We start from the raw sequence: 11,917 nt of genomic DNA, 5'->3' as shown, positions 1-11,917 counted from the left end.
AGAGAGAGAGAGGAGAGAGAGAAGAGAGAGGAGAGAAGAGAGAGAGAGAGAGGGGGAGAGAGAGAGAGAGAGGGGGGAGAGAGAGAGGAGAGAGAGAGAGAGAGGGAGAGAGAGAGAGAGAGGAGAGAGAGATAGGAGAGAGAGATTCCTCTCGGAGAGATGCTCTGCCAGAATCCGACCCTCTCTCTCAGGGCGAGAGAATAGAGACGAGAGAGAGAGCTCAAAGAGAGGGTTTTTTGAGAGAAGCCAACCCCCTCCCCCCTTCACTGAGGGAGAGAGGGGGAGAGAGGGAGAGAGAGAGGGAGACCTCCCCAGCGCGCACGCGCTCGGCGCGAGAGCCAGGCCATCTCCTCCGATGGCGTTTTTTTTTTTTTGGGGGGGGGGGTGGGGGGGGAGGGGGGCGAGAGAGAGAGGGGCAGGGGGGGGGGTGGGGGGGGTGGGGGGTGGAATTTTTTTTTTTAGGAGGGAGAGGAGAGAGGGGGAGAGAGGGAGAGAGAGAGAGAGAGTGCCCATCAAAACTGAGAGAGAGCGAAGCCGAGCCCCATGAACTGGTTGCGGTCAACAATGACGGAGGAACTAGGAGATGGACCGAGGGGGAGAGGTCGGAATGGAGAGGGGGGAGACTTCCACAATGAGCTTGGGGGTTTGATGAGTCCACAGACCATATAGATTTTTGAACTCCTGAGAAGGGGGGAGAGAGAGAGAGAGGAGGAGGGGGGGGGGGGGGGGGAATAAGACCACTGGTCTAAGAATAAGAACAATCTCTTAACTTGATAATTGCACAAGTAGCTGACAACACTGTAATTACTAGAAGTGGGTGATGCAGGGACTGAAACAACACTCCTGTTGCACAGCAGTATGATCCAGTCCAGGTTTTACTGCCAGCTTGATCAGCCGCAGTGTGTCTAGGCCACAAGCTCAGGTGTGTCTTATTATTAAACTTATAGTGAAACCAGGACCGGATCACACTGCTGTGCAACGGGAGTCTTATTTCCATCTCTGATGATGCAATAAGGGCTGAAGGACAAAGGCTTATTATTAGTTGTAATTTGTTTGACCAAAAATGAAATATTTACTCTGAAAGTTATTTCACATTGAACGGAAGCTACCATAAAGTTGGTATAATCTTACTTTTCTGTGTATCCAATTTTTTATAGGACGTATTGAATATGGATCACATCTCATCATTCTATGCAACATGTTGTTTAAAGATGCCACTTACATTAAACAGTGGAGTTAAAGTTGTAAAAATAACCTTACAAGTCAATTTCTGCAAATATACCTCCTCCCCCTGTCGTAGTTCTATTAAAAGAAAATATTTCTTTCTTGGCCGTCAAAACTCCTGCCTCACGGAGCCATGTCTTCTAAGACGGGCTGTTAAAATCATTTCAAAATTCAGCTGGAAATCGGAGAGCTCAGAGGGATTTGTAAATCACACAGGATGTATATGTTTTTTATTTATTTTAAAACACTGGATTAACATTACAGTCTGGGTGCACGAAGTAGGCGAGCGACTCGGGGAGAAGATTTTTCTGTTCCGAAATCGGCTCTGTAGGGTCTGAACGGGCCACTTACTTGACGCTACCCCACTGAAAACCCAGAGGAGAACCCACACCCCATGCCAGCGTCCTATCATGACAGTCCTGCTGTTGAGCTAATATTATCTCTTTGCAGATCCATTGTCATCACAGCGTACACTGTCTGCTATTGAAGATCACTTGGTAAGGGGATTCAGCACTGTATGTTTAATTGCAATGCATTTCCATTGTAATTAAAGCCACTTAAAACGTCAGCCTCCTGTTGTCTCCAGAGCAATTAAGTTGCCCGATTCAGGACTTCTTTGTACAACGCTGTTCTTTCACACTGCTGAGATTTCAAACTTTTCAAAACTTTTTTTTTTTTTTAAATAGATAATTAAGGGGTTAGTGTGTATATACACACACACACACACACACACACACACACACACACACACACACACTGACACACACACACACTGACACACACACACACACTAGATACTAGGTTAAATAGCGTGCAGAAATCTCTTAGAAACACACTGAGAAGCGGCAGTACCACCATTCCCCCACCTGGTGGCGTGTTGTAATAATATTTAGTTTTTTAAAAACTGTCCAAGAAACAGTCATTACCAGAGGGCCACAGGGAGGCGCTGTGTGCCAGTTTAAAATATCATTGAAATAATTGAAATGAACAGCTGGGGCCAAAAGTTTTGCATCACTTAGAATTTTAGAATTGAGAAAAAAAAGTATATAAATGATAAATGTAGATCTTTTATTTGACATCATGTAATCAAAGAAACTACAACATGATAATTGCAAAAGTCTACTAGAAGGCATACTAGTGGGTTCGTTAAGTATCTGGAAAACTACAAAGCGTGTGCAATTCAATATGCAATATTCAACATTATTCAGCAGCTTTCATTCGACTTTCTGAAGCAACATTAGTTACATTAGTGATGCAAAACTTTTGGCCACAGCTGTAGTGTTATTTAATGCCATTGGCGTGCTGTGCATGCGTGCGTGTGTGGAAGAGACACTCAGTGAAGGGAGAACCTGGTGAGTTTCTCTCATGCTGCCATCAGCTTATTGGCCCTCTGATTCGCTTCTGTGATGCGGCTGTTATTGACAGTTGCCTTAATAAAACAAAAACAAAACAAACAAGTCAATGGGATGTTTAACATCTTTTTTTTTTTTTTCATGCATCAGCTTTATCTAATTTGCTGGTGGATCAGTGATACAAACACTGCCAGACTGCCGTTTCATTCCATTTATAAACTTCAAGTTTCTTCAAGGCAATATACGAGTTTCGCTACACCTCTAGAATCACATGACTGCCGCTATGTTCTGATTGCAAACTTGAACTGACCGCAGGTTTAAGAGAGCGCCTCGGCATAAAGAGAGGACTCACCTTGTCCATGATCCGGTCAATCTGGATGTTCTGGGTGTCGATCTCGTTGCCCATGTCCAGGGCCATGTTCCGCAGGTTGCCCAGGATACTGCCCACCTGCTCCAGATTCTCGTCCATCTCGTCCTCCCTGGCGTCGTTGGTGACCCTGCAAACGTGCACACACACAGGGCAACCATTCAGCAGCCAGCCTACAGCTCTGGCCAAAAATTTTGCATCGCATTATAGAATGAACTCATTTTGCTTCATGAAGTTGAATGAAGCCCGCTGAATAATGACAAAAAACTGATATTCTCTAAATGATATTCTCAAATCATATATACAGCATATTATATCATGTCTCAATCCTAAAATTCTAGGCGATGCATAATGTTTGGCCCCAGCTGTAGCTCTCACACATCCATGAACTGGACAACCCAGATGCTTCTGTAATAGATTTTTTAAAAGTAAATGCTTTTAAAATGCTTTATCATTGATACTTTGTATTTTGTGGGCTACAGTGCTAGAGTTTACAGTACCTCTGCATTCCAGGGTACCTTACAATCCGGCACAGTTTTCCAGTCTTAAGTGATGCTGGGTTGGACAGGTTTTACTGCATTATTTCCAAATGGACTTACCTTCGGATGTGTCCCCCAGTCATGGTCATCCTCTCCCTCTCATCCAGCACGCGGGAGGGAGGCTGGCTGGAGATCACAGCGTCCTGGCTGTTCCCCCAGACTTTCTTATAGGCACCGCTCGCCTCGAAATCCTTCAGTCTGAGAGCAGGGGCGGGGGGGGGAGGGGGACCTCTTGTTAAAGTGTCCCACTCCAGACTCACCAATCTTTAACATGCTTTGTCATCCCTCTCAGGGTTTCACATGCGCGTTTCTGCTTTACAATGCTTTGGCTGTGCTTTGTTACACTTTGCTAAGTATTTAACCATTGTAAAGCGCTTTGAGATGCCATGAAAGGCGTTGTATAAAAATGACTGGATTGATGCTATATTTTAGGCTTCTGTAAAACATAACAGAAAAAAAAAACCAAACAAACATACATTTTGAAAAAAAATGCAGATAAAAAGTTTCTTGAGCAGAAGTTTAGGACTCCTTCCTCTCCCAGTGTTCGACTGAAATGGAAGCGCATGCAGGCAGGCAGGCACACAGACATGCACCCCTCCACCCAGCAGACACCTACTTCTCGCAGGAACACAGACCACAGCACTTGTCCAGATTGGTGAGGTTTTTTTCAGCCTCTTTCATGTTCTGATTGATCTGGTCTAGCCCGTCCTCGACTCTCTCCAGTTGCTCTGGACAAGGGAAATACACGAGACGGTCGCTCGCAGAAAACACAGCGGAAAAGCGCAAACACACGCGGTACGCACACGCACACTTGACACAGGAGCTGGGCTGGAACTGTGGGATCAGAAGACTCGCTAGTCGGAGTTCAAAGTTTTTTTTTTCGTTCTCTTTGTTGGTTTGTAAGCCTTATGCTTTTAACCTGTTTCCCCTTTACAATTCTCATATCAGAACACTGCGGCTTGGCTGTTTCTTATTGTACTGTATGAAGGGTCTATAGTAATAAACTTTCCAGATATCACCAGGGTTGGTTGGGATAAACCCAATTAGTCTGACAGGTCCAAAAAGCAGCCAGGCAGATTCACATGTCCTTAACGGTCCGTCACAGTGTACCCCATGCCCCCCACCCCCCACACCGCTGCTGTGCTGAAGTGAAGTGTCAGGGTGTGTCACAAAACGTAGGGGATAAATTTTTGATCCCTATTATAGTTCCAAGATGGCATCTGCAGTAGCGTCACGAGACAGGCTGGCTGGCAGAGTTGTGCGGGGCTCCTGCTTAATCAGGACCTACTTGGCACAGGGACACACACAGAGGCCGCAGCACATGGCCATGTCGGTGAGGTTCTTCTCAGCCTCCTTCATATCCTGGTTGATCTGATCCAGACCCTCCTCCGTGCGGTCCAGCTGTTCTGGAGCAAGCAGAGGAAGCACAGCCCCTTTCATTTCTCCTGCTCTGGGGTCTTTTAGCTACTGGGGTGGCAGGGGGGTTGGGATTCGTTTTAGTGATGGGTTGTTATAATCTGGCACTATTAGAGACTAGAAGGAAAAGAAAGAAAGAAAGAAAGAAAGAAAGAAAGAAAGAAAGAAAGAAAGAAAGAAAGAAAGAAAGAAAGAAAGAAAGAAAGAAAGAAAGAAAGCACTCCAATCAAAATCCTGCACTCTGATCTCTTCTAACAGGGAGCTGGAAGCTGAGAGTCAGAGATTTCTTCCTGTAGCTTCTCTACTCTCCATCTCTCTGCCTTCGCCATTCTAGACATGAATCTAAATCCACAGCAGGTGGACTAACTCTTTGAAACAAAAGTCAGGACTCAAAGCAGCGAGGTGAACTGCTCTTGAGATGGGAGGGTGACACTGCAGGACATGGTAAAGCAAGGGAAGGTTTCGGATCTGTAACCCTGTGCTAGGGTGTGAAAGTGGGAGCGGTGAAGCTGTGGATGGGGGGGATGGGGGGTGGACCATACCTCCCTGCTCATCCAGCATGACCAGAGTCCTGATCCCAGCATCTTTGCTCTAGTTAAAAAAAAATAAAAAAATAAAATCAGAACAGGTTCAAGTTTACTGTGTATGGCAGTGTGGTCCGATCGTTAAAGAAACAGGCTTGTAACCAGGAGGTTTATTGTTTATTTTTTATATTACAGTAAAATAAAAGAAAAGGTGAACTACACAACGATGAGGTGGGAAAAGTGTAAAAAGATGTTTTTAAAAAGCAGATCTCGTTTCTTACCTCTTCCACCAACTGCATCATCCGACGAGTGCTTTCCAAGGACTGTGGAATAACAAAACACGAATATGAAAGCAGAGCTTTGCCAAGCTGCCGGGCAATATGACACCTCAGTCGTCTGCCACATCAAGATGGGTCTTAAAGGATCCCAGTGATTCATCCCATCCCACCCCCTCTCCTCTCTCTGTGTGAAGAAGAGCCTCCTTCCATGTAATCCAGGCTTGCTTCCACTCCTGGTCTTTGTTCCAGCCTCTCTCTGTGTGAAGAAGAGCCTCCTTGAGAGAGACACACTTCTTCTCGGAGGAAGGTTTACAGGTCCCGAGTTGGTCTAGTTCTAGGAAAAAACGAAAACCCCTGACAGGGAACAGAAACTCGGGTGAGGTGGGGGTGGGGGGGCAAATACCTCATGTTGGGTCAAGATTTACCTCACATCCAGATCCTGTGGGGCTTGCTTCCACTCCTGGTCTTTGTTCCAGCCCTGTTCTAAAGTTCCCATTTTACCTGTTAAACCTGGAGTGGAATGGCCCTCCAGGACACCCTCTCTGGTTTTGACTATGGCCAACCAAGTCTGATTCTTCTTTGTCAAAGGCTAATAAATATTCAGTTCCCTGAAGCTCTGCACTTCATCTGGCTGCTTTTCGCTGCACTATTGCTCGCATGTACGATATTCTCTATGCACCAGCGAGCTTGCTCAGTATAAAAGGGCTATTGATGACTGTCTGTTACCTCGTCAGTGACCTGATCTGCCCGTCTCTGCAGATCGTCCATTTCGGTGGGCGTGGCTGTCCCTGCAGCCATCCTCTTCCCTGCTCTAAATGACACAGCAGGAGGCGGGAGAGAGCGAGAGAGTGTAAAGCAGACCGACGGCACTCCGCAGGGATCCAAGAACTCTGCAACACAAGAGAACAGCAAACATCAGCCATTGCGAATTCCTGTCGTTTATACAGAATGTACCGAATTAGCATCTCGGCCCATTGAATTGAGTTGAAAAGGTAAGAACAGGTTTTATTATTATGTAATTATCATTTTATTAGCTAGGAGAAGATTATTTACAAGATGGAAATGTTTACAGGATTATGACGAAATAATTTCTCTATCATAATTTTAGGATGAGAAGACCAGTGGTACAGTAGTGAAATAGTTTGGCTGATTTCTGAAAAGAATTACAAGAGAAACCGTAAGCTAACCATTGCCTTGCCTCCCATTCTGCCACTCTCACACTCTCCCACTCTGCCACCCCCCCATACTGACACTCTCACACTCTGCCACCCCCCACATTCTCCCACTCCCACACTGACAAAATACGACACTCTGCCACTCCCCCACACTGACACTCTCACACTCTGACACTCTCCCACACTTCCACACTGACACTCACACTCTACTACTCTCTCCCACTCCCACACTGACTCTCCCACTCTACCACACTGACACTCTCTCCCACATTCTCCCACACTGACACTCTCCCACTCTCCCACTCTCCCACACCGACACTCTCCCACTCTACCACACTGACACTCTCTCCCACATTCTCCCACACTCTCCCACTGACACTCTCCCATTCTCCCACACTGACACTCTCCCACTCTCTCCCACTCTCCCACACTGACACTCTCCCACTCTCTCCCACTCTCCCACACTGACACTCTCCCACTCTCTCCCACACTGACACTCTCCCACTCTCTCCCACTCTCTCCCACTCTCCCACACTGACACTCTCCCACTCTCTCCACACTGACACTCTCTCCCACATCTCTCCCACACTGACACTCTCCCACTCTCCCACTCTGACACTCTCCCACTCTCCCACACTGACACTCTCCCACTCTCTTACACTTTTGAGTTACTGTAAACAAAACCTCCTTTTCCTTTGTGCTCTGAAAACTAAGAATACACTTAAGTTGAAAAAAGGTTCTGTGAACTTGATTTTAAAAAGACTGTCATTTGCTTGTGTGTTTCGTGTCTTATTGAGGCTGCATGCCAACCTTATTCCTGAACATATTCTTACATTCCATTAAAGCAAACTTGGATTAAACAGCTGCTAATTAGCTAACCTTTGTATTGTCACTAGAGCTTGCACCCTGTTGCTCAGACACACGATCACACTGAGAAAGAGTCCCCAGTCCATTAGATTTTTTTTTTTTTTTTTTTTTTTTTAAACTTTGCTTGCTTAGGGGTCAAAGTTTCATTTCAAGGTTAATTTGTCTACCAGTAACGAAAGTAAAAGGTCACTGAAACTCGACGTAATTCACTGCGACGATTACTCGATTTCCCACACTCCTACAGTGATAGCAGACGAGGATTGTGAGTACAGTGTAGCCTGTTGCTCACACTGTCACAGAGAAAGAGCTCCCCAGTGCCCAATTAGATTTTTTTTTTTTTTTTTTTTTTAAACTTTGCTTGCTTTCCAGTTTCATTTCCAATTAAACTCTGATTTACCCAGTGAAAGTAAAACTGTATGAAACTCGAGGTGACAAATGTTTTGGGCATTGATATACAGAGTTGGGTCAGTGGTGTGTCCCTGTGCTGCGGACTGCTATTCCCAGTTCCTCCTCCTACAGACAGAGCGAGGCTGTGTGACACAGGCTCTGCTCTGCTCCATACTGTGGCTGGAATCAAAACAGTAATTATAGGGCTGCTGAAACAGGGGGGACTCCAGTCACAAGCTGAGAGAGAGAGAGAGAGAGAGAGAGGAGAGAGAGAGAGAGAGAGGAGAGAGAGGGGGGGGGTGGGAAGGGGAGTGTGAGATGGGAGAGAGGATGGGAGAAGGAGGAAGAGAGATGGTGACAGAGAGAGAGAGAGAAATGGGGAGAGGAGGAAGGGGGAAACAGGGAGGGAGAGGGAGGAGAACTGCAGATAAGAGATGGAAGAGAGAGGTAAAGGGAAAGAGATATACAGAGGGAGAGCGAGAGATGAGAAGGAGAGTGGGAGAGAAGGAGGGATAGGGAGAGAGAATGAGATACAGAGGGAATGGGAGAAAAGACGAGAGAGGGGGAGGGAGGAGGAGAAGAAGGGATGGGGAAGACATCAAAAAAAGGAGACAGACATAATTATAGAGGGAGATCATAGAGGGTGGGAGGGTGAACGAGGGAGTCGAGGGAAGAGTGGAGAAGAAGAGATATCCTTGTTATAAAAAAACAGGACCCAGAATACTGAATCATCCACAACAATAAAAGACATCAACTTGCATTGTACTTGCATTAATCCAACTGGAACAGCAAACAACACGACTATGAGCGACGCTATTCACCGGAATACGATAGCGCCACTCAGTAAGTAAGATGTCAAAGGCTGGGTAAACACACATGCTATAATGAAAGGAAAACAGGAGGCTTCCGTCATGCACCATACAATAGGGTTGTTTCATCTGCTTGCTCTTCAATTTAGTCACTGTTTGTTCTGACTGCTGGTGGGGAGGTTGGGGTATATTATAACTTCTATCACTATATTATAACATTGTGACTGTATGACTCACCCTGCACACCAAGCGGCCGTGCCTTTACCAGGGGAGATCCTCGGGGACCCCTGCGCTCCCCTGACTGTGTGACTCACCCCCTGCACACCAAGCGGCCGTGCCTTTACCAGGGGAGACTGGGGAGACTCTCTCTTTTGGAAAAATCCAAAAGTTTAAAATGAATTGTAAAAAAAAACCCAAAACTTGTTTTATTGTTTACATTAAATTTTGTATTCTGTTTTCCAATGTTATTCTCAGCACAGGTACAAAATAAACCTGGCTAGTTCTACAGTTTCAGCAATGTGTTTCACATCACCATGTGTAATAAGGAATAACACACACACCAAAACTGTACATGCAAGCCTGGTTCTATCTCGAATCAGCTTCACAATTTATGTCACCTGAAAGCCTTGATAGAATAGCAGCCTTATTTTACTCAGTTGGGTGTACATTATTTCTTATATAAAGGAGGCACAGCATGTTTGAGTAACCATGTTTTCAAGCCATAACTTCACCCAGAGCGCACTGGCTATGGAAAGAGCAAGCTGAAAATCTCTCTCCCTCCCTCCTCTTCCCCACAGTAGCAAGGAGAGGTTGCCACGGTTTCCCCTAGTTGCTGAGCAGCAACCATAGAGAGTGAGCGACTGTTTATTAAAATAAAACAAAAGCCAAAGCCCCCCCCCCCCCCCCCCCCCCCCCCCAGCCTCTGTAGGGACTCAGACACACAGGCCTGTTTACTCGCTATGGTTTATCACACATTTGGCAGAGAACTTGGAACAGAGAGGTCTGGTAAAGCATAGGGAAGAATTGCAAAGCACAGAAAGGGATAGTAAAGCATAGGGAAGCATTACAAAGCACAGAGAGGTGTGGTAAAGCATAGGGAAGTATTGTAAAGCACAGAGAGGTCTGGTAAAGCATAGGGAAGCATTGTAAAGCACAGAGAGGTCTGGTAAAGCATAGGGAAGCATTGTAAAGCACAGAGAGGTCTGGTAAAGCATAGGGAAGCATTGTAAAGCACAGAGAGGTCAGGTAAAGCATAGGGAAGCATTGTAAAGCACAGAGAGGTATTGTAAAGCATAGGGAAGCATTGTAAAGCACAGAGAGGTGTAGTAAAGCATAGGGAAGCATTGCAAAGCACAGAGAGGTCTGGTAAAGCATAGGGAAGCATTGTAAAGCACAGAGAGGTCTGGTAAAGCATAGGGAAGCATTGTAAAGCACAGAGAGGTCTGGTAAAGCATAGGGAAGCATTGTAAAGCACAGAGAAGTCTGGTAAAGCATACTAAAAAAACAAGGCAAACCAGGGTAACCTATGTTAACATTTACCACTCAGTTAAAAAAAAAAAAATGTTTGTGAAAATAAAGTTCAAGTCACGAAACGAGCTAGTTTGGTTTTTTTCATGCTGTTTCTTTTCTATTATTTTTTTCTGGGAGCAGAGCACTCACCTTCTTCAAAGCTGTCAGCAGGTTCACTCGCACGTCTTTTCAAATGCAAATCTCCGAGCTCTTCATAATTATAATTATTAGCACAAGTTATTATTACTAGTATTATTGTTTTTAAACCTGAAAGTTTTCAGGCCTCTTGTGCAACTAGATTATCTCTGCTCGGCTGCTCAATGGAAATTATTAACCTTGGACACTTCTTTCATCTGACAATTTGAACACCTGATTATGCGGATTGACAGCTATATAATTATCTTTTTTTCAGGGGGCGCGCCAGTTTAGGTAATTATTTCTTTCTGCACGTCGTTATTTAAAAAGCAGTTTTCGGTAGATTTCAATATCAGCTCCTTTGAATAGACGAATGCCTATTGCTTTAACAGATCAACCGCAGGGAGTACATTTGCAGAAATGAACTTCCTGCTTCCTTATCAGTTTTTCCAGGTCTATCGAACCCTATAAAGTCAGAAGGAAAAAAAAAAAAAAAAAAAAAAAAAAAAAAAAAAAAAAAGACACTGAAAATTTGGTAACTCAGTGGCGCATTGAGATTGAAGATGGTTTCGTGAGGGATAGAGGCTTCAGCAGTTGTTGATGAAATGGCTTCAGCTTTAACGTCTCTGTTGATTTTCTGAACAGTACGCTGCCTGGAAGTAAAGCCCTGCTCAGAGGTATTGTATTGTTCACAGCGGGGAACTGAAAGAATGACTGTGACTATAACAGCACAAATAAAAAGTGCTTCTGAAAAACAGCATTTAGTATGGCACAACCTGCCCTCAAAGACTTGCTTGCTATATTTTATTTTAAGAGAAAGGGGGCTCCCTCCAGTCCAGGGCAGGCTTGAGGCACAGAGACTGAACTGCTCCCTCCCTCCCTCACCCCCCCAAAGAGAAAGGGTGCTCCCTCCAGTCCAGGGGAGGCTTCAGGCATGGAGGCAGGAAGTGAGGCATTGTCTTCTTTCTCATTATCATTAAAAAAACCCTGAAACATAATGGAAATAAGTGATCGTCTGTTATATTATTTGTATTGGTTTGTGTTGCACATCATTGCTTGTCTGATTCGGAAAGCAATTTCGCAATGCAATGGCTGGATAGTTGAATGAAAATGGGTATTTAAGCAGCATTTAGGATGTTTTTTTAAGGTGAGTAGAGTGGTAAAGGATCGCGAAACACAGAGCTGCATGAACTGATAATTCGATTACTGAGATTGAGGTCTCTGGAGCGAGGGTCACTGGTGTCCATCGGGCTGATTCACCCTTCAGGGTGAAAAGAGTGAAGAAGCAGCTGGCTGGGGTTTGTGTGGAGCACTAAGAGTCTAAGAAAAGCAGCG

The 11,917-nt window shown here is 45.1% G+C and overlaps 1 protein-coding gene across 2 annotated transcripts in view; it reads right to left on the bottom strand.

Annotated features, from left to right (window-relative positions):
• Nucleotides 1-1,964: 1,964 nt before the first annotated feature.
• The window catches only part of LOC121304810 (synaptosomal-associated protein 25-like), a 15,340-nt gene continuing 5,387 nt past the window's right edge, over nucleotides 1,965-11,917 (bottom strand). Inside the window, exons 2-8 of one of the 2 annotated variants that reach the window (XM_041236207.1) lie at nucleotides 6,427-6,590; nucleotides 5,704-5,745; nucleotides 5,441-5,489; nucleotides 4,771-4,888; nucleotides 3,543-3,680; nucleotides 2,929-3,073; nucleotides 1,965-2,653 (exon numbers count right to left, since the gene is read on the bottom strand). In XM_041236207.1, the coding sequence (XP_041092141.1) occupies nucleotides 2,588-2,653; nucleotides 2,929-3,073; nucleotides 3,543-3,680; nucleotides 4,771-4,888; nucleotides 5,441-5,489; nucleotides 5,704-5,745; nucleotides 6,427-6,498 (630 nt within the window). In that variant the 5' untranslated portion in view covers nucleotides 6,499-6,590 and the 3' untranslated portion in view covers nucleotides 1,965-2,587. Of the gene's footprint in view, nucleotides 2,654-2,928; nucleotides 3,074-3,542; nucleotides 3,681-4,098; nucleotides 4,211-4,770; nucleotides 4,889-5,440; nucleotides 5,490-5,703; nucleotides 5,746-6,426; nucleotides 6,591-11,917 lie in introns of both variants that reach the window. The other variant, XM_041236209.1, reaches the window with a different exon arrangement.

This window comes from Polyodon spathula, chromosome 40 (genome assembly GCF_017654505.1).
Source record: "Polyodon spathula isolate WHYD16114869_AA chromosome 40, ASM1765450v1, whole genome shotgun sequence".
Classification (NCBI taxonomy): domain Eukaryota; kingdom Metazoa; phylum Chordata; class Actinopteri; order Acipenseriformes; family Polyodontidae; genus Polyodon; species Polyodon spathula.
The sequence above is the reverse complement of the archived record's forward strand: the minus strand, read 5'-3'. Positions and strand labels throughout refer to the sequence as shown.